This window comes from Mirounga angustirostris, unplaced genomic scaffold (assembly GCF_029215605.1).
Source record: "Mirounga angustirostris isolate CCGP_5_RB_7025 unplaced genomic scaffold, mMirAng1.0.hap1 SCAF_13, whole genome shotgun sequence".
In the NCBI taxonomy this organism is placed as follows: domain Eukaryota; kingdom Metazoa; phylum Chordata; class Mammalia; order Carnivora; family Phocidae; genus Mirounga; species Mirounga angustirostris.
Window position 1 is genome coordinate 56,293,980 of NW_026991721.1, and position 18,600 is coordinate 56,312,579.

The window sequence follows — 18,600 nt, forward strand, 5'->3', positions numbered from 1 at the left end:
TTTGTTTCTGGTGCAGCTCCACATGTTTTTCTTTTACCCTCTTATATGTTACTCCTAATCTGTTTCATGATTCAACTGTCTGAATCACTGGAGGCCTCTTTTTATGGTTTACTGTTTTTCTTGGTTTTTGGTTATTGGGGTCAACTGTTTTAGTATGCCTCACAATGCTGGACATTGTGGATAGAAATTGTAGAGACTCTGGAAGACATTTTTTATTTCCAAAGAGTTAAGTTTTCTGCAGGCAGATAGAATACTGTCATCTCACCTTGATCCTGTTAGGGTCTGGTTTTAACCTTTCTTAGGGCTGGTCTATTTCACCTTTGTCCTTATTGCCAGGATTTTAACTGAAAGTGTAGGGTGCCTACCAAAACCCTTCTACTTTGACAAGACATGGCTCCAACCTTTGTCTTCTCAACGTCATGTAGCTGCTCTAATCCTCTGGTAACTGCTCAGCTCATTAGCCTTTCGGCTACTGTTTTTTATTGGATTTCTTGGGGGTTTCACCCATACATGCCATTTAGAAGTCAACCGATGACTCCGGGAAATTGCATACAGATCTTTGGGCTTGCTTCTCTATAGTACCCTTCTTTCCAGATCTTAGCCTCTCAAGTTTCTACTCTTTCAGCATCCTTAAACTCCAGCCTCTGTATCCCCAGTCTAGTAAGAATGCCTTTTTCTTTGTAACCTGATTCAACAAATAACCTAAGGAAAAAAGTCACCTTAAATTTAGAGCTTACCTGGCTGTGCTTCCCTTCTTCCAGATATCGCAGTCCCATAAGTCCAATGTGTATTATTCTTCTTTAGTGCTGGTAGCTTTTAACAGTGTCCAACTTTTACAGTTTCCAGCCTAGAGGAAGGTAGTCTGAAACAACTTGTTCTGTCATTATCACAACCAAGTTTGACTTAAAGTTTTCCCTCTATAACCTTTTAATGTTCTTGTTCTTTTAAAAACTTTCTCTATTTTGACAGTTTTCTTTTCTAATACTTGGGGATAAATCCAGGCATATTATAATTATAAAGCATCTGACCATTGTGTAGATTATAATGAGAATTATATCATAGCTTTTTCTAAATCATTTTCTGTATGCTGACATTTGCTTATAAAACAAAATGAGCCACAGTACTCTAAGGCATTTGTCATTTTTATTAACTGAGGTATAATTGACATAACATTATATTAATTTTGGGTGTATAATATAATGATTTGATATTTGTTTATATTGCAAAATGATCACCACAGTAAGTCCAGTTAACATCCATCATTTTTTTTTTAAGGTTTTATTTATTTATTCATGAGAGACAGAGAGAGAGGCAGAGGAGAAGCTGAGCAGGGAGCCCAATGCGGGACTCGATCCCAGGACCCTGGGAACATGACCTGAGCTGAAGGCAGACGCTTCACTGACTGAGCCACCCAGGCACCCAACATCCATCATTCTTAAAATTAATTAATAACACTTTAGTTCATATCTTTCTCATGTACTAGAGTTTACATTCCTTTGAAATAGTTGGGATTTACATTGGATAACACTTCAGAGTTTGTGAACTGTTAATGTATTCATTATAGTCTCATTTGATTTTCTTATGTACTTGTTAGGTATGTAAATATTATTTTACAAATGACAAAACTGAGGCTAAAAAATGTTGAAGAGACTTAGCAGTAAATAACAGAGCAGGAACTTGAATACACTACTTCCTAATTCCAAATCCTATGCAATCTTTTAAAAATGTTTAAAGTTTAATATTTAAATAGTTTTACAGAAAAATACATACAACCTCTTTACCTTAGTAGACTACTTAATTCCTTTACTCCTTTTATCTTCTTTGTTTTTGTAATAGTTGTAATTAATACATTGATAATTTTTTATGATCTCCTATATTTGTCATTCTCTCCCAATTCCTAATTAATTGTTCATGTTTCTATACAAGCTTTATGTTTATTATTATTATTATTTTTTTAATTATTATTATGTTTAACTCACAACCCTGAGATCAAGACCTGAGCTGAGATCAAGAGTTGGATGCTTAACCAATTGAGCCACCTAGGCACCTCTATTATTTTTTATTTCTGAATGAATTTTTAATTTATTCTGCTTTTTTAAATCATACCTCTCTTAAGTCTACAATAAAATTTTAACTTTTTTTCTTTGAAGTTATTGTCTTAGGATGAATTTCCAGGACATGACTACTGGGTCAGAGAACCTACTGGTTTGTAGAACTTTAATGTATTGGCTCAAGTTACTTTTACTTTTATTCCTATCCTTAAGTTATTGGGAAGTATATCTATCTATCCATGATCTGTGTCATACTCAGGGATCATACTTTTAATTTCTTCACTAGAATTCTAATATCCTTGTTTTTCACCATTTCATATGACCCCTTAGCCTTAATGTAAACTTATGCATTCATTTCTGTGTTTATCAGTGCTTAGTGCTTATAACTCTTGGGAAAGAGCTGGGCTTATACCACACCGAGTCTTTTCTTAATATATAGGCATTATTAAGCTTTTTTTTAAGTATATAACTTAGTATCTCCCAGAAAACTGAATTCCTGCAGGAGAAATTTATTTTAAATGTTGGAAAGGAAGTCCTAGGTAACTTTTTTTTTTTTTTGCAAATTAAGTTTGATGACTTTTATTTAATAAATATTTTTGGTTCAGGCATACCTCAGAAATATTGTGGGTTTGATTCCAGACCACCGCAATAAAGAAAATACTGCAATAAAGTGAGTCAAATGAATTTTTTAGTTTCCCAGTGTAAATAAGTTAGTTTCCACTGTGTACTGTAGGCTATTAAGTGTGCAGTGGCTGTGTCTAAAGAAATATACATACCATAATTTAAAAATAGTTTATTGCTAAAAAATGCTAACCATTATCTGAGTTTTCAGTGAGTCATAATCTTGTTGCTGATAGAGGGTCTTTCCTTGATGTTGATGGCTGCTGACTGATCAGGGTCATGGTTGCTGAAGGTTGGGGTGGCTGTGGCAGTTTCTTAAAATAAGACAACAATGAAGTTTGCTGCATCCATTGACTTTCTTTCACAGATGCTTTCTCTGTCGCATATGATGCTATTTGATAGCATTTTACCCACAGTAGAACTTCTTTCAAAATTGTAGTCAATCCTCTCAAACCCTGCCACTGCTTTATCAACTAAATTGACGTAATATTCTAAATTCTTTGTTGTCATATCAACAGTCTTCACCAGGAATAGATTCGATCTCAAGAAACTACTTTGTTCATCCATAAGAAGCAGCTCCCCATCCATTCAAGTTTTATCATGAGGCTACAGCAGTTCAGTCACATCTTCAGGCCCCACTTCTAATTCTAGTTCTTTTGCTATTTCCACCACGTCTGCAGTTACTTCTTCCACTGAAGTCTTGAACCTTCAATTTGTAAAAAAAAAAAAAAAAAAATGCAATATCCGCAAAGCACAATAAAACAACGTGAAATAAAATGAGGTATGCCTGTATTTTGCTATGTGCAGAGCACTTTCCTTTGACGAAAACCCAAATTACTCTGACTTGAAACAGTTCAGTTGGGTGATGGAAAACATTGGTTATGGATTTATTTAAGGGTAGGGAAGAATAGATCACAAGAGATCTCTTTATTGCATTAGATAGATAGGCTATCTATCTAATATTATTTGATGAATAGTATCTTAGAAACTTATATAAAGGGAAAAAAAAAACAAGAAAAGAATCACCCTAAGTTTTCTGACGAGATTTTTGAGAAATCCTTTTAAAAATATGAACTATCGGGCGCCTGGGTGGCTCAGTTGGTTAAGCGACTGCCTTCGGCTCAGGTCATGATCCTGGAGTCCCGGGATCGAGTCCCGCATCGGGCTCCCTGCTCGGCAGGGAGTCTGCTCCGTCTGACCCTCCCCCCTCTCATGTGCTCTCTCTCTCCTCTCATCCTCTCTCTCAAATAAATAAATAAATAAAATCTTTAAAAGAAAAATATGAACTATCATAAGATCCACCTTGACATTGTCACACATGCAAAAAATAATTTAATTAATAGTGTTTTATGCATGAAAATGAATTAAGTAATTTCCGTAAGATGTTTGGTTACCCAGTACTAAGAAACACATCTTATTCTTCAAAGCGTAGGGATATAAGGAGTGAGTGGCTATGTGTGGGTCTGTGCACACATGTGCCCATTTTTTTTTTAATTTTATTATGTTATGTTAGTCACCATACTACATCATTAGTTTTTGATGTAGTGTTCCATGATTCATTGTTTGCATATAACACCCACTGCTCCATTCAATACGTGCCCTCCTTAATACCCATCACTGGGCTAACCCAACCCCTCACTCCCCTCCCCTCTAAAACCCTATTTGTTTCTCAGAGTCCATAGTCTCTCATGGTTCGTCTCTCCCTCCGATTCCCCGCCTTCATTTTTCCCTTCCTACTATCTTCTTCCTTTTTTTCTTTTTTTAACATATAATGTATTATTTTTTTCAGAGGTACAGGTCTGTGATTCGTCAGTCTTACACAATTCACGGTGCTCACCATAGCACATACCCTCTCCAATGTCTATCACCCAGGCACCCCATCCCTCCCACCCCCACCACTCCAGCAACCCTCAGTTTGTTTCCTAAGATTAAGAATTCCTCATATCAGTGAGATCATATGATACTTGTCTTTCTCTGATTGACTTATTTTGCTTAGCATAATACCCTCTAGTTCCATCCACGTCGTTGCAAATGGCAAGATTTCGGTTTTTTGATGGCTGCATAATATTCCATTGTGTATATATATACACAAAATCTTCTTTATCCATTCATCTGTTGATGGACATCTTGGCTCTTTCCATCGCTTGGCTATTGTGGACATTGCTGCTATAAACATCGGGGTGCACGTGCCCCTTCGGATCCCTACATTTGTATCTTTGGGGTAAATACCCAGTAGTACAATTTTTGGGTCATAGGGTAGCTCTATTTTCAACTTTTTGAGGAACCTCCATACGGTTTTCCAGAGTGGCTGCACCAGCTTGCATTCCCCCCAGCAGTGTAGGAGGGTTCCCCTTTCTCTGCATCCTTGCCAGCATCTGTTGTTTCCTGACGTGTTAATTTTAGCCATTCTGACTGGTGTGAGGTGGTATCTCATTGAGGTTTTGATTTGGATTTCCCTGATGCTGAGCGATGTTGAGCCCTTTTTCATGTGTCTGTTGGCCATTTGGATGTCTTCTTTGCAGAAATGTCTGTTCATGTCTTCTGCCCATTTCTTGATTGGATTATTTGTTCTTTGGGTGTTGAGTTTGATAAGTTCTTTATAGATTTTGGATACTAGCCCTTTATCTGATATGTCATTTGCAAATATCTTCTCCCATTCTGTCGGTTGTCTTTTGGTTTTGTTGACTGTTTCCTTTATTGTGCAAAAGCTTTTTATCTTGATGAAGTCCCAATAGTTCATTTTTGCCCTTGCTTCCCTTGCCTTTGGCGATGTTTCTAGGAAGAAGTTGCTGCGGCTGAGGTCGAAGAGGTTGCTGCCTGTGTTCTCCTCTAGGATTTTGATGGACTCCTGTCTCACATTGAGGTCTTTCAACCATTTTCAGTCTATTTTTGTGTGTGGTGTAAGGAAGTGGTCCAGTTTCATTCTTCTGCATGTGGCTGTCCAATTTTCCCAACACCATTTGTTGAAGAGACTGTCTTTTATCCACTGGACATTCTTTCCTGCTTTGTTGAAGATTAGTTGACCATAGAGTTGAGGGTCCATTTCTGGGCTCTCTGTTCTGTTCCATTGATCTATGTGTCGGTTTTTGTGCCAGTACCTTAACTGTCTTGATGATTACAGCTTTGTAATAGAGCTTGAAGTCCGGAATTGTGATGCCACCAGCTTTACTTTTCTTTTTCAACATTCCTCTGATATGCCCATATGTTGTCACGTACCTATGGTGTTCACTTTGTGTGAATATACTGAGATCCTAGCTACATGGTTTGCATCCCCAGGAAAAGCTTTGACCTACTGTGTTTAATTTCCTCTCAAAACATTCATTTTCAGACCCTTTTAGTGCATGTAATCACCATGGGATTCTTGGGTTTCTCTTCATTGTTTAGTTTTTCTGAGGCCAAGCTCTGTTGTTTTATATGAACATTTTAGTTATAGAAACCTTACACCTGGCTCCTCTTTTATTGTTTTTTTTTTTTTTTTTTTTAAGGATTTTATTTATTTAACAGAGAGAGACATAGCGAGAGCAGGAACACAAGCAGGGGGAGTAGGAGAGGGAGAAGCAGGCTTCCCGCAGAGCGGGAAGCCTGATGTGGGACTCGATCCCAGGACTGTGGGATCATGACCTGAGCCGAAGGCAGACGCTTAACGACTGAGCCACCCAGGCGCCCGCTGGCTCCTCTTTTAAATAATCCATCTCTGAAACTAATAATATATTATATGTTAACTAATTGAATTTAAATAAAATAAAATTAAAACAAAACAAGTAATCCATCTCATTTTCCTATTAAACATAGTTGCATTTTTCAGACCATGCCCCAGTTTTTGGTTCTTAATATCTCATTGAAGCCATGGAACACTTTCTAAGCTCTCCAAACCCGCAAACATGGCATTATCGGGATGTTTCACAGTTTTCTGTGGGAGTGTCAGGTTGTCATGGTATTATTATTTTTTTATTTTTTATTTTTATTCTTTTAAGTAATCTCTCTGCCCAGTGTGGGGCCTGAGCTTATGACCCCAAGATTAAGAGCCACTTGCCCTACTGACTGAGCCAGCCAGGCACCCCTCATGGTATTATTTTTTAAATAAGAGGTTTGTTTATGGGCGCCTGGGTGGCTCAGTCGTTAAGTGTCTGCCTTCAGCTTGGGTCATGATCCAAAAAAAAGGTTTGTTTATGTTAAAGACTATTAAAATTAAAGAGAAAGGAAGATTTTTCTGCAAGATTAAAGCTTACCATTTTAGTATATCTATACAGTGAAATCTTATTCAGCCACAAAAAAAAATGAAGAATACATGATACAACATAGATAAACCCTGAATACATTATGCTAAGTGAAAGACTTGGGACATATAAGGCCAGATATTATATAATTCCATGGATATGAAATGCAGGAAATTCATAGAGACAGAAAGTAGATTAGTGGTTTCTGGGGACTAGGAATAGGGGAATATGGAGAGTGACTGCTAATTGGTATGGGGTTTTCTTTTCGGGTGATGAAAATGTTCTGGAATTAGATAGTGGTGATGGTTGTACAACCTTATGAATATACTAAAAACCACTGAATCGTAAACTTTAAAAGGGTGAATTTTGTGGTATGTGGATTACATGTCAATTTTTAAAAAAGCTTACTATTTTAAAGTATCTCTATATAAAGACTTTAAAAACATGGTTGTCACAAAACTGGGGTATGTGATAGTGGGTTACAAGGTAAATGATATCATCACTTTCTTACTGTATGACTGTGGATGAATTATTTAACCTCTGTAAGTCTATTTCCTAATCTTTTTTTTTTTTTTTTTAAGATTTTGTTTATTTATTTGACAGAGAGAGACACAGTGAGAGAGGGAACACAAGCAGGGGGAGTGGGAGAGGGAGAAGCAGCCTTCCCACGGAGCAGGGAGCCCAACCTGGGACTCCATCCCAGGACCCTGGGATCGTGACCTGAGCCGAAGGCAGACGCTTAATGACTGAGCCACCTGGGCACCCCTCCTCATCTTTTTAAAAAAGATTTTATTTATTTATTTGAGAGAGAGAGAGAGCATGCGTGTGCACAAGCTGGGGGAGGGACAGAAGGAGAGAGAATCCCAGGTAGACTCCGTGCTGAGTACAGAGCCTGATGCAGGGCTCAATCCCATGACCCCAAGATCACAACCCAAGCCAAAATCAAGAGTCAGACACTCAACCAACTGAGCCACCTAGGCGCCCTATATTTCCTCATCTTAAAATGGGACTAATATGAATACTTTTACCAGAGTCATTTGGAGGAGTAAATGTGATAATATTTATAAAGTACTAAACTTACGCATTCTGGCTTGCATGCCCATAGGGAGTCTTCTTAAGTATAATAAAATGTTGAAACTGTCATGATTATCCTAGGCCATACGTGGCATGAGGCTTACTTAGAAGGACATTAAAACAGGGAACACAGTTAACAAGCAGGGTGGCATCCAGCACTAGTATAATCAGTTCTCCCACCAGTATATGCCTCAGTCTGCATGACCAACCACAATTACTCTGTTTTGTTCCTTAAGTGAAAGGTCTGGGGTAAGAGAATGAGATTCCTATGTACAGGGGTAGCCATAGGCCCTAAAGGAGACTAAAAGCTTTTATTACAACTTATTTATTTATTACACCAGAGCTTCCAAAGTCTCTGCAAAGGACATGTCCAGATATAGGAATTACCATACTTAGAAGCCCGAGGCCAAGACTTTTCCATCAGATATTTATTGTGCATTTGTATTTTCTTCCAAATTGATGCAGTTTACCTATCAGGGTTCATACCCAGTGTTGCCAAATAACACAGTTGATTGACATTGTGTCTTTATCAGGTTTCTGTTGAAACACAGACCTAGAAAGTTAAGCAAGGGTCCAGTTTTCATGCAGAGGAGAAAGAGGTGAAAGTTTTTTTAACCCTTTATTTATAGCCTGACACTTGTTAAGTGCTCAATAAATATGCTCATAGGGAAGCTTCCGGGTTTTTATTACCACTTAACAATTTCTGGGAAACTCCAGCCTGTATGTCACATGTGTAAGTTTATTTGTGCTTTATCCTTGCTATTCCAACATCCTTGCTCTACTCCACGCTGTTCAGCCTGTCATAATAGTTCCTCACCAGTGTCTCCTCCTGCTTTGCTGAGCTTTTGTCAGTCTCCACCAAACTCTCTTTCAGGCTCAGAAGTTTTTCAGTGAAGGCTTCCCTGAGTTGGCCTCAGGTTGGTTAAACTTTGCAGTGGTTTGTTGCAAACTGGGAAAAGTGTTTCCCCTTTGGTTATCCAGAAGAGTTCTGAAGCAATGTTACTTTGGCCCCAATGTGTTATAAGAATTTATTGATTAAACATTTCTTTGAGTTAATTACGTCTGTCCCTTCTCCCAGAGTGTGTATATGTATCCAAAGAATTGAGTTGGCAGTAATTTTGAGTAGTAATTGTGATGTGGTACCCAGGTTTCTTGCTTCTCTCCTTCATCTTGGACTTACGCCGATTTGTCAGATTACACTCCTTCTTTCCCAGAGCAGGATTCTTCAGTACCCTTTGCACCGTCAGTTTAGAGACTTTATTAAGATTTTGAAGAGTGCTTGCTTTGGCGGTACATATACTAAAATTGGAACGTTGTTTTTTTTGTTGTTGTTTTTTTTTAAAGATTTTATTTACTTATTTGACAGAGAGAGACACAGTGAAGAGGGAACACAAGCAGGGGGAGTGGGAGAGGGAGAAGCAGCCTTCCCGCGGAGCAGGGAGCCCAACCTGGGGCTCCATCCCAGGACCCTGGGATCATGACCTGAGCTGAAGGCAGACACTTAACGACTGAGCCACCCAGGCGCTCCCTAAAATTGGAATGTTACAGAGAAGATTAGCATGGCCCCTGCCCAAAGAGTATGAAGAAATACAGAATTGCTTTGTTCTTTTGCCTTTATTGCCATGATATCTCCAAAAATAAAAGCATTTTCATTGTTGCTCTTCTCATCCTTACCTTAATGTCAGTCTTTAGCAGTACTGAGGTTATTTCTCAAAGCAGAGTTGTTAAGCAAACTGGGACACTATTCAATACGTTTCTTGAGATGGGAGTACCAGCTGTTCACTGGATTTTAATTTGCAACTTGAAGGAGACTAAAAGTGCTGATTTTTCTCCTGGGTTTCCGTCCTGAGGGCATAGTGCATAGTCCTTAGGACAAATTCATTTTCGGTAAGCGTGAAAACTAATATTATAATAATTGCACTTTGTATTTTACAGTGTGTGGACCAGTTGACAAAGATCCAAACTGAATTACAAGAGACTGTGAAAGATTTAGCTAAAGGCAAAAAGAAGTACTTTGAGACTGAACAGATGGCTCATGCAGTACGAGAGAAAGCTGACATCGAAGCAAAGTATGTGTTTTAGCTTTTCTGAAAAAGTAATTATGCAAATAGATGTTATTTTTGCCAGTACTTTGTTTTCTGTTAATATAGGGCATAGACTCATTCTTAGGTTATATTGGTTTCATCTGACCTATAAATGTTACATACTTTCAAATTTTTTTTTTATATTGGCTGATCTCATTTAAATTAATACAGCAAAATGAGAATATTCAATCAGTTTTCACATTAAATTGAATTTTGAAAAGGAAAAAGGACAAATGAACATTGTATTGAAAGCTTAGCAAAAGCTGGTTGAAGTTGCTATGGTGTCTGAGTATCCGGGTTTAAGAGCCTCATTTTTTTCATGTTAGACACTAAATCAGTTGTTATTGGAAATCCCTGACCCTCAGCATGCCACTGAAACCACCTTGGACATCTCAAATAAATAAGAGCACTGACCTCAGTATAGAAATCCTGCCCCAGGCACAGTTTCTCTCTTGTGTGAAATTCTAATATATATACCTTTTAAATGTATGCTTTAGCAACTCTGTGAATTTTACATTCAGTACATGTGAATCATAAACCCTTTATTTTGAGAATAATTAGGAATAGAAGGAACTGGCAGTTGGTAATAAAAAGAGATATAAAGTGAGCAGTACAGATTTTTGCTATGACAAGTTGAGGAAAGATAAGAAGTTTTTGAGAAAAAATAAACCTGTGCCATAGAATGAGACTCTAAAGAGGCCTGTTAGAAAACTGACTCTGAACTCCTAGTCATGAAATCAGAAAGGTTATGAACACTTGTACAGACTAACAACCAGTTAGGGGAGGCGGTCTTTCTAATACGTTTTTATCTACAGGAAGCTAAGCAAAATTTAGGGTTTCCTCCAAAGTTTATTTAGTACCAAGGACTGGTAGATGAATACTCCTAAAATACTTAACATTACTGGAAAACATACTTAATATTTCCCTAATTTAGTTTATTGTCTTTATTATTTTATTTTTGTGAGGATACAAATGTTTCTCATACTTTCATAGAGTCAGTGAACCCATCTTTCCAATAAGATCTGAAGATTTTAGATTAGGTGATCTCTAATAGGAATGTCCTGTCATGATGGTTTTTAGGGGAATTTGTTTTTTAAAACTTTCAGGGATTCTAGAACAGAGAGTTGACAGATCTGTAAGAGCATATATAAATACGTATGTTAGCCAAGGCACACAGAGTGAAAATGAGGACAATTCCAAGGCTGTTCCAAAGAAGTGTGGATTTGACAGGGTCTAATTCACAGATGCTCATCGCAAAACACTGCCTTCTAATATGGCCCAGATTCAAAGGGGTTACAGCAAATTAGACATTTTATTTCAGTGTGTAACTTTTCTGGAAAATTCATTCAACTACAGAGTAAGAAATGCCACTTTATCTTCATTCACTTTCTAAATGTTTGTTGAATAATTACTTTATATTGGGTACTGTGAGTACAGAGATGAGTAAGATAAGCTTTGCATCTTCAAGAAATTTAAAGCCTAGAATTAAAGGCAAATGTGTTTAAAAGTAACTTTATGATTATTTATTTACAGTAAACTCAAATTAAGTGCCTGAAGTCACTCACGTAGTAACTAATATGTTTACTGTAGTTGTATGAAAACACTGCTTTGTAAGCATAGAAAATAAATTAATTTTGCCTAATGAGAAGGAAACCTTTATAGAAGAAGTGATGTTTGGACAGAGTCTTGAAGGACATGAGAAGGAAGCTCAGGAAGGGTAGGTAAAGACTGGACTGTGTATAGTTTTGATAGATGATTTGATAGTGAGATATGCATATTAAGAGAGTGTAAAAAGGAAGAGGGATATCTTGAAAGGAAGGATGGGTTCCATTTTGGATATGTAGGTTCTGAAGAGCCTGTGGGACATTGAAGTGAATAGATTTGGTAGGGAGTCATGTATCTAACGCTCAGATGAGAATCTGGGCCTGAAGATCTTGCTTTGGGGGTTGATTGCCTATCAGATTGATAGTTATAGGGATGAAATCATATGTAAGATGAGAAATTGAGTTTGGGACCCCAAGGAGCGTTAACATTTGGAAGTAGATGATGAGGAGGAGTGTGTGGTACAATTCACTATTTGTATATATCTTATATGTTGTAGATCATAATCTTTGAGCATAGGAACTCTATTATTTTACCTGTTACTAATACCTTCTTAAGTACCACACAAGAATTATATGAGGATTAGCAAATGAAACGGAAACCAAAAACTTAAAACCTTATATTGGAAAATCTAGGTGCACCTCAGACTATTTGGATAATGACTGCAAGGAAAAGGAGAATTGAGAATACCCCCAAACAATCTTTTTAAATTTGAACAGGCTCTCTCAAATTTTAAAGTTTGTGGCCTTTTCTGATTAATAAAAACAGACAAAACCCCAGGAAATTCAAATATGGCAAGGTAGAAAATAACAGGAGTATTTTGGACCCAATTTTTTTTTTTTTAACAGGGGAGAAGTAGTTTGGATGCATACGTGTACGTCCCTGAATGTTTCTCTTTTGTTAGAAAGATGATAGGCTGCTTTTGCTATCCTCCTCACATGTGCTGTGCAGAGACTGGCTTGCTCCACCTTTCATTCCCAAAGGGTCTGCAACTTTACTTGGTATTATGGCGTAGCTTCCAGCACATGCACTGAATTCTCCCCTGGCAATCACCATGACACTGCAGTCAAGACAAACATTGCAGCTTCAAAAATCACTGGTCGTGGGAGTGTTGTTATTCCTTACTGTTCGTCTGTTGACTTTCTCCTTCTGGTTATCTCTAGCTGTTTGGGTAAAACCAGCATATTTTTACTATTGATTGTTAGATTATGTTTCCCTCCCAAACTGAAAGGGATTGAGGAAAATAAGGACATCAGAATGGGAGACAATTAAATTGAACAAAATCATATAGGGCAGAGAGCCTAGGGACTTTCTCACTGTGTTCCAAGTACTGTGTTAAGAGTGGAGGGAGCACAGGCTGGCACCCAAACAAGAAGGACGTTTAATGGGAGAAATAATGGAATTAAGGACTTTGAAGAGCCTGGTAATATCATACTGTAGGTTGCTTTGCAGGTGTTGTTACAGCCTATCGCACACAGCCCTGAAAACCTGCTAATTTTTGCCTCCATAGATTGGTTATCTCTCTGGTTTTCTTTAAGCTTTCTTGTAGGAACTGAAGTGTGTGTAATTGTATGATACTGGGAATAACCTATAGTTTGATGACTTTTGTTTATTATGAGATACCAGTATATTTGTCAAGTTGTATTTTTGTCATTCAGGATATTTTTATTAAATATCCCAATATTTCCTGTTCATTACAATATTCTTCCTGTAGAATAAATAAGGGAAAATAATCATTGCTCCTGGCCTTCCATTTTTTAGTTCTCTTTTGGAATAGCATTGTGGAAAAGCGTCACTGTTTTAAAAATATGGAATTATAGGGCGCCTGGGTGGCTCAGTTGGTTAAGCGACTGCCTTCGGCTCAGGTCATGATCCTGGAGTCACGGGATCGAGTCCCGCATCGGGCTCCCTGCTCGGCGGGGAGTCTGCTTCTCCCCCTGACCCTCCCCCCTCTCATGGGCTCTCTGTCTCTCTCATTCTCTCTGTCTCAAATAAATAAATAAAATCTTTTAAAAAAATAATAAAAATAAAAATATGGAATTATAATACTTAATAAATTTAATATAATTTGATAACTGTATTAAACATGCTGTATTTTCTGCTTTATTATAGATCTAAACTTAGTCTTTTTCAATCAAGAATCAGTTTACAGAAAGCAAGTGTAAAGGTGAGTTTTTGAAAACTGTATTTCACAATTGAGAAACCTTAGCTTATTAGAAGAGAATTGGGTTTTTTGAGGGTTTAAGTCAATTATTTCCACCTAATTTAGAGAAGCATTTTAAAGTCAGTAACTTAGGGAAGAAGTTTCCTTCCCAGTTCATGGGAGTTTTCCGCCTAGATGTCAGCACTTTGGACACTGCTTGCTTCTCAAGATTGCTTCAGAGATAGGTTTCTATACCTTATCTGTTTTGGTAGCCTGTTATCCATAACTCCTAGTCCAAGAGACTTGGTCCACGGGCTTTAGAAAATCTACAAAATCTGTTTCATTCAGATTTATACCCTTGAGCAGATACTCTGGGCCAGATCCAAGTGAGATTTTCCTGTCAGACCCTTGAGCTGTAGAATACCTAAGTAAGTTTAGTGACCTGCCTTTGGCTGCCAGGATCCCAACTAGCACACCGTTCTTTTGGCACATGAGGAATGCTGATTTTTTTAAAAAGATTTTCTAACTCCAACAGATTTACCCATGTCTTTGAAGAGAACGTACTTAACTTAATTTGGGAACCTTTATTTTCCCATCTGAATAAAATGAGCAGAATACTTTGAAGTATTTTGAAAAGCTTTGGAAATATGTTGAGTGTAAATAACAAACGTGTGAAAACACTCTCACCACGTGTAACAGTTCTAATCATTGTTTATTTAATTCCTCATAGTTGAATAGTTTTATATGCAAATGAATATTTCTCTACATGGTTACCTTTAGTCTTATTGGGGAGCCATTAATTGCCAGCTAAGAATGGTAACCTCATATATCTTACAGTGCAATGTCAGTTTGCATTGATTTTTTTTCCTCTTTTACTGTGTTTTAGTTAAAAGCCCGGCGATCTGAATGTAATTCTAAAGCTACCCACGCAAGAAATGATTATCTTCTTACATTAGCAGCAGCAAATGCACACCAGGATCGCTACTATCAAACAGATTTAGTTAACATTATGAAGGTAATACAGCCTTAATATCTGTGGTTATTTGTTTCATTAAAGACAAAAACAACTCATGAGTTGAGGTAGATAGGATCGAGTCAGTAGAATAGCAATTCTTTGCAGTTCATTAAACTATACTTGATATTGTTTGGGTACCCTGTCTTTCTGGTAATTCTGAATTAATTTTTAATGTAAGAAAGTATTTAAAGCCAAATCACAGTAAAGAGACTAACTGTATTAGTTTCTAGCAGTGGCAGATATTTACTGTATAATGGTTATTAATATATGATAAAAATAAGATTATTTTTTAAAGCTTAGATTTTTTAAAATTTTGTAATTTTATCTTTAATTAATAGGTAAATGTGTATGTTAATGTTTTATGATTTTGAAGCACCCATGAGAAGAAGGGAAAATGTCTAGTAGTTATATGAAAATGTCTCTACCCTAGGTATCTGCTCTGAAATGTAGATAGATTTGTATTACACTTTCTTGTGTACTCAAACTCAATTTGGTCTTTCCCTGTTTATACATGTATATGGTTTTTTTTACCTTTCACTGAAGTAAAAGAAAAGGGGTGGAGAAGAAAACCTTTTTAATCTACTGCCAGACCCCTGTTGCTGGTATACAATTTCTACATAGAGTGTATCTCATTTTCTCCTGTCTTCTTAAGGACCCAAACATTTGATTATTCTGTCTTTCTCTTATATTTTCATCCGTCTCAAATATATTGTTCTTAGATTAGAAGATTAACACAATATAATGTGTTAATGTTCTAACACATTAATTGGGGCGCCTGGGTGGCTCAGTTGGTTAAGCGACTGCCTTCGGCTCAGGTCATGATCGTGGAGTCCCGGGATCGAGTCCCGCTTCGGGCTCCCTGCTCGGCGGGGAGTCTGCTTCTCCCTCTGACCCTCCTCCCTCTCATGCTCTCTGTCTCTCATTCTCTCTGTCTCAAATAAATAAATAAAATCTTAAAAAAAAACCAAAAAAACACATTAATTGAATTGCTTGCTTTGCAAATCATAAGCTTTGAGAATGGGGATGTAACAGGAGTGGGTGTTCTTTTTTTCTACAGTGGCTCTGGAAAGAGATAAACTCTGTCTAGAAACTATAAGTTCTTTCCTTTAAAGTGGACAGGATGTTACCTGCTACCCTCAGAGAAAAACAGGAGTGATAGAAAGAGTCAGAGTGGGCTAAGAAGTATCCAGTTGCAAAATTTTTTCGGAAATTTCCTCTTTGTTCATTGCCTGAACTCTCCTTTTCCTAACTTCTATCCTGTTCGGAGTTCTGGTTAGAACATAGGCGGTAAGATGTTTTGACATCCCAGATGAGAGCTCTGTATACATTTCCTCATGAAATGGTGGACCTAGAGGTTTAGGCATTTTAGTATCTTATTAGGTATTACATAATGCTTCAGATTTACAAGAACCAACAAGAGACTTGACCTCCCATTATAACATGCTTTCTCTAGGGAAATATTTATGTATAATCAGTCTTAGACAACCCATTCATTAAAGAAGATATTCAATACAGTTTGCACTTAAAGTTGTGATTCCCTGACTGGGGAGGGTATGTGCTCTGGCAAGCGCTGTGAATGGTGCAAGACTGTTGAATCTCAGATCTGTACCTCTGAAACAAATAATGCAATATATGTTAAGAAAAAAAAAGAAGAAGAAGAAGGTAGCGGGAGGGGAAGAATGAAGCGGGGGAAATCGGAGGGGCAGACGAACCATGAGAGACGATGGACTCTGAAAAACAAACTGAGGGTTCTAGAGGGGAGGGGGATGGGAGGATGGGTTAGCCTGGTGGTGGGTATTGAGGAGGGCACATTCTGCATGGAGCACTGGGTGTTATGCACAAACAATGAATCATGGAACACTTCATCTAAAACTAATGATGTAATGTATGCGGATTAACATAAGAATAAAAAAAAAAGTTGTGATTCCCTGTATACTGTCCACTATTAAATCAAAGCTGTTGACTATATATTTCCCCTTTAAATACTTTAAAATGAACATATTAGTTGAAGCAGCAGCTAAATGAAATCTTTGTTTTTTAAATTGAATCCATAGCGAAAAAGACCTCTTTCTTAAAACCCTATGGCCTTTGACAAACTGGGAAAGGTACAGTATTATTTCGGGGGTGTACCTTCTGCCCAAAACAAAGAGGAAGTTAATGGGCCTGGCCAGCTGTCAGATTATATATCTTTGAACTTTGCTTTGAAATCCTAATGCAGATACTTGATCAGCATGGGTAGGTTATGCTTCAGATTACTCATTTCATGAGACATTATAAGGTACTAGAATGATAAAACAGAAGAGAAGCAGGAGTCCTCTTTTGTCCCTTAAAAATAGACAGATGTATTCTCAGTTTTCATGTTGTGTGTGTGTGTGAATTCATTTTCTTCCTCATGTTAATTCTGTAGTCTGCAGTATTGGAAAACTGTCATCAATCATATTGTTAGCTACTTAGTGAGTTTCTGTCATTGAATTGACAGTGGCCCTTCCGTGCCTTTCTTAGAAAAGTCTTCTTTTCTGAATTGTTGTTAAGGTTATAATGCCCTAGCTAGGATCTTTTTAAACAAATTCTATGAATAGTTTTGAAGCAGGAGGTTTGATTCATTGATTAAATCATAAGCATTTAATAGTCACTTACAGTGTTGTAGGTACTGGACTACACTTTGGGAAGAAGCAAAGATGAGTAAGACACTCTATCTTCAAAGAGCTCAGTTTGGTGGAAGAGAGAGAATTACATAGAAATGATTACAAATTAGAATAATGAAATTACTGCTAGAGGACCATTATAAGTAATATTAACAGCTATCTTTTTTTTTTCATTGCTTAATATTACTCTGGCATTATCCTAATCACTTTAGGCATATTATCCTTTATAATTTTTTTCTTTATCCTGGTTAGAGTTCATAGTTCATTATTTAAATAACACTCTGGCCTTGAAATGAAATGAAATGAAATTCCAACTCAAGATGAACCCAGATAACCTCTTTCTTTGTACCTGCATCCAAGTAGCCAAGTACTACTGAAGACAATCTTTCAACAGACAGAACACATTCATGTTCATAAATTAATGTGGAACCAGTCTCAAATGGACCCTGAGCATTGGGTCCATTTGGACATTTCCCTGGTTAACTCCCTAATATTTTTAACACTTTCTTCAACTTTTTTCCATCTCAAACCTCAAATTTATCTCTTCTCTTTCACACTTAGCAAGTGGTTTTTCTTCCTAATTTACAGAGAAAATACAAGCCATTAAAAGGGAACTCCATTATTTTCCCATTACCTGCCTTCATGTGTGTTCAGGATTCCTCCAAGGAACCGCAACAGCAGAGTTGTTCCTTCTGTCTAAAGATGATCCTTTCACCTTGGTTTTGGATATCTCGTTCTCTCCTGCCTTTTCACGATCAAAACAACTGATTATTCTATTTTCTTCTTATATTTCTTGGACATTGTATTCTTAGGTTAAAAGGTTTAGAAGAAAAAAAAGAGTGTAGAAGAGACCTTAAATGCCCGAGGGGGAGAGCGAAGTAACTGTTGGGTGTCCAGCATGGCCAGGTGCTCTGTCTAGATACTTTAAATACCTACGTTCAGGGGTGCCTGGGTGGCTCAGTCGTTAAGCATCTGCCTTCGGCTCAGGTCATGATCCCAGGATTCTGGGATCGAGTCCCACATGCTCGGCAGGAAGCCTGCTTCTCCCTCTCCCACTCCCCCTGCTTATGTTCCCTCTCTCGCTGTGTCTCTCTCTGTCAAATAAATAAATAAAATCTTTAAAAAAATAAAATAAAAAAAATACCTAC

At 37.3% G+C, this 18,600-nt stretch overlaps 1 protein-coding gene and 1 non-coding gene across 3 annotated transcripts in view; both read left to right on the plus strand.

Moving 5' to 3' along the window:
• FCHSD2 (FCH and double SH3 domains 2) overlaps positions 1-18,600 on the plus strand; it is a 307,059-nt gene that overhangs the window by 153,737 nt on the left and 134,722 nt on the right. For both annotated transcript variants that reach the window (XM_064576965.1, XM_064576964.1), the window contains exons 6-8: positions 9,899-10,032; positions 13,762-13,816; positions 14,679-14,807. In XM_064576965.1, coding sequence (XP_064433035.1) covers positions 9,899-10,032; positions 13,762-13,816; positions 14,679-14,807 — 318 coding nt within the window. The remainder of the gene's footprint in view (positions 1-9,898; positions 10,033-13,761; positions 13,817-14,678; positions 14,808-18,600) is intronic.
• On the plus strand, positions 9,470-9,573 carry LOC123858089 (U6 spliceosomal RNA). Its single transcript, XR_006794047.1, has one exon. It is a non-coding gene; the product is annotated as a U6 spliceosomal RNA (small nuclear RNA).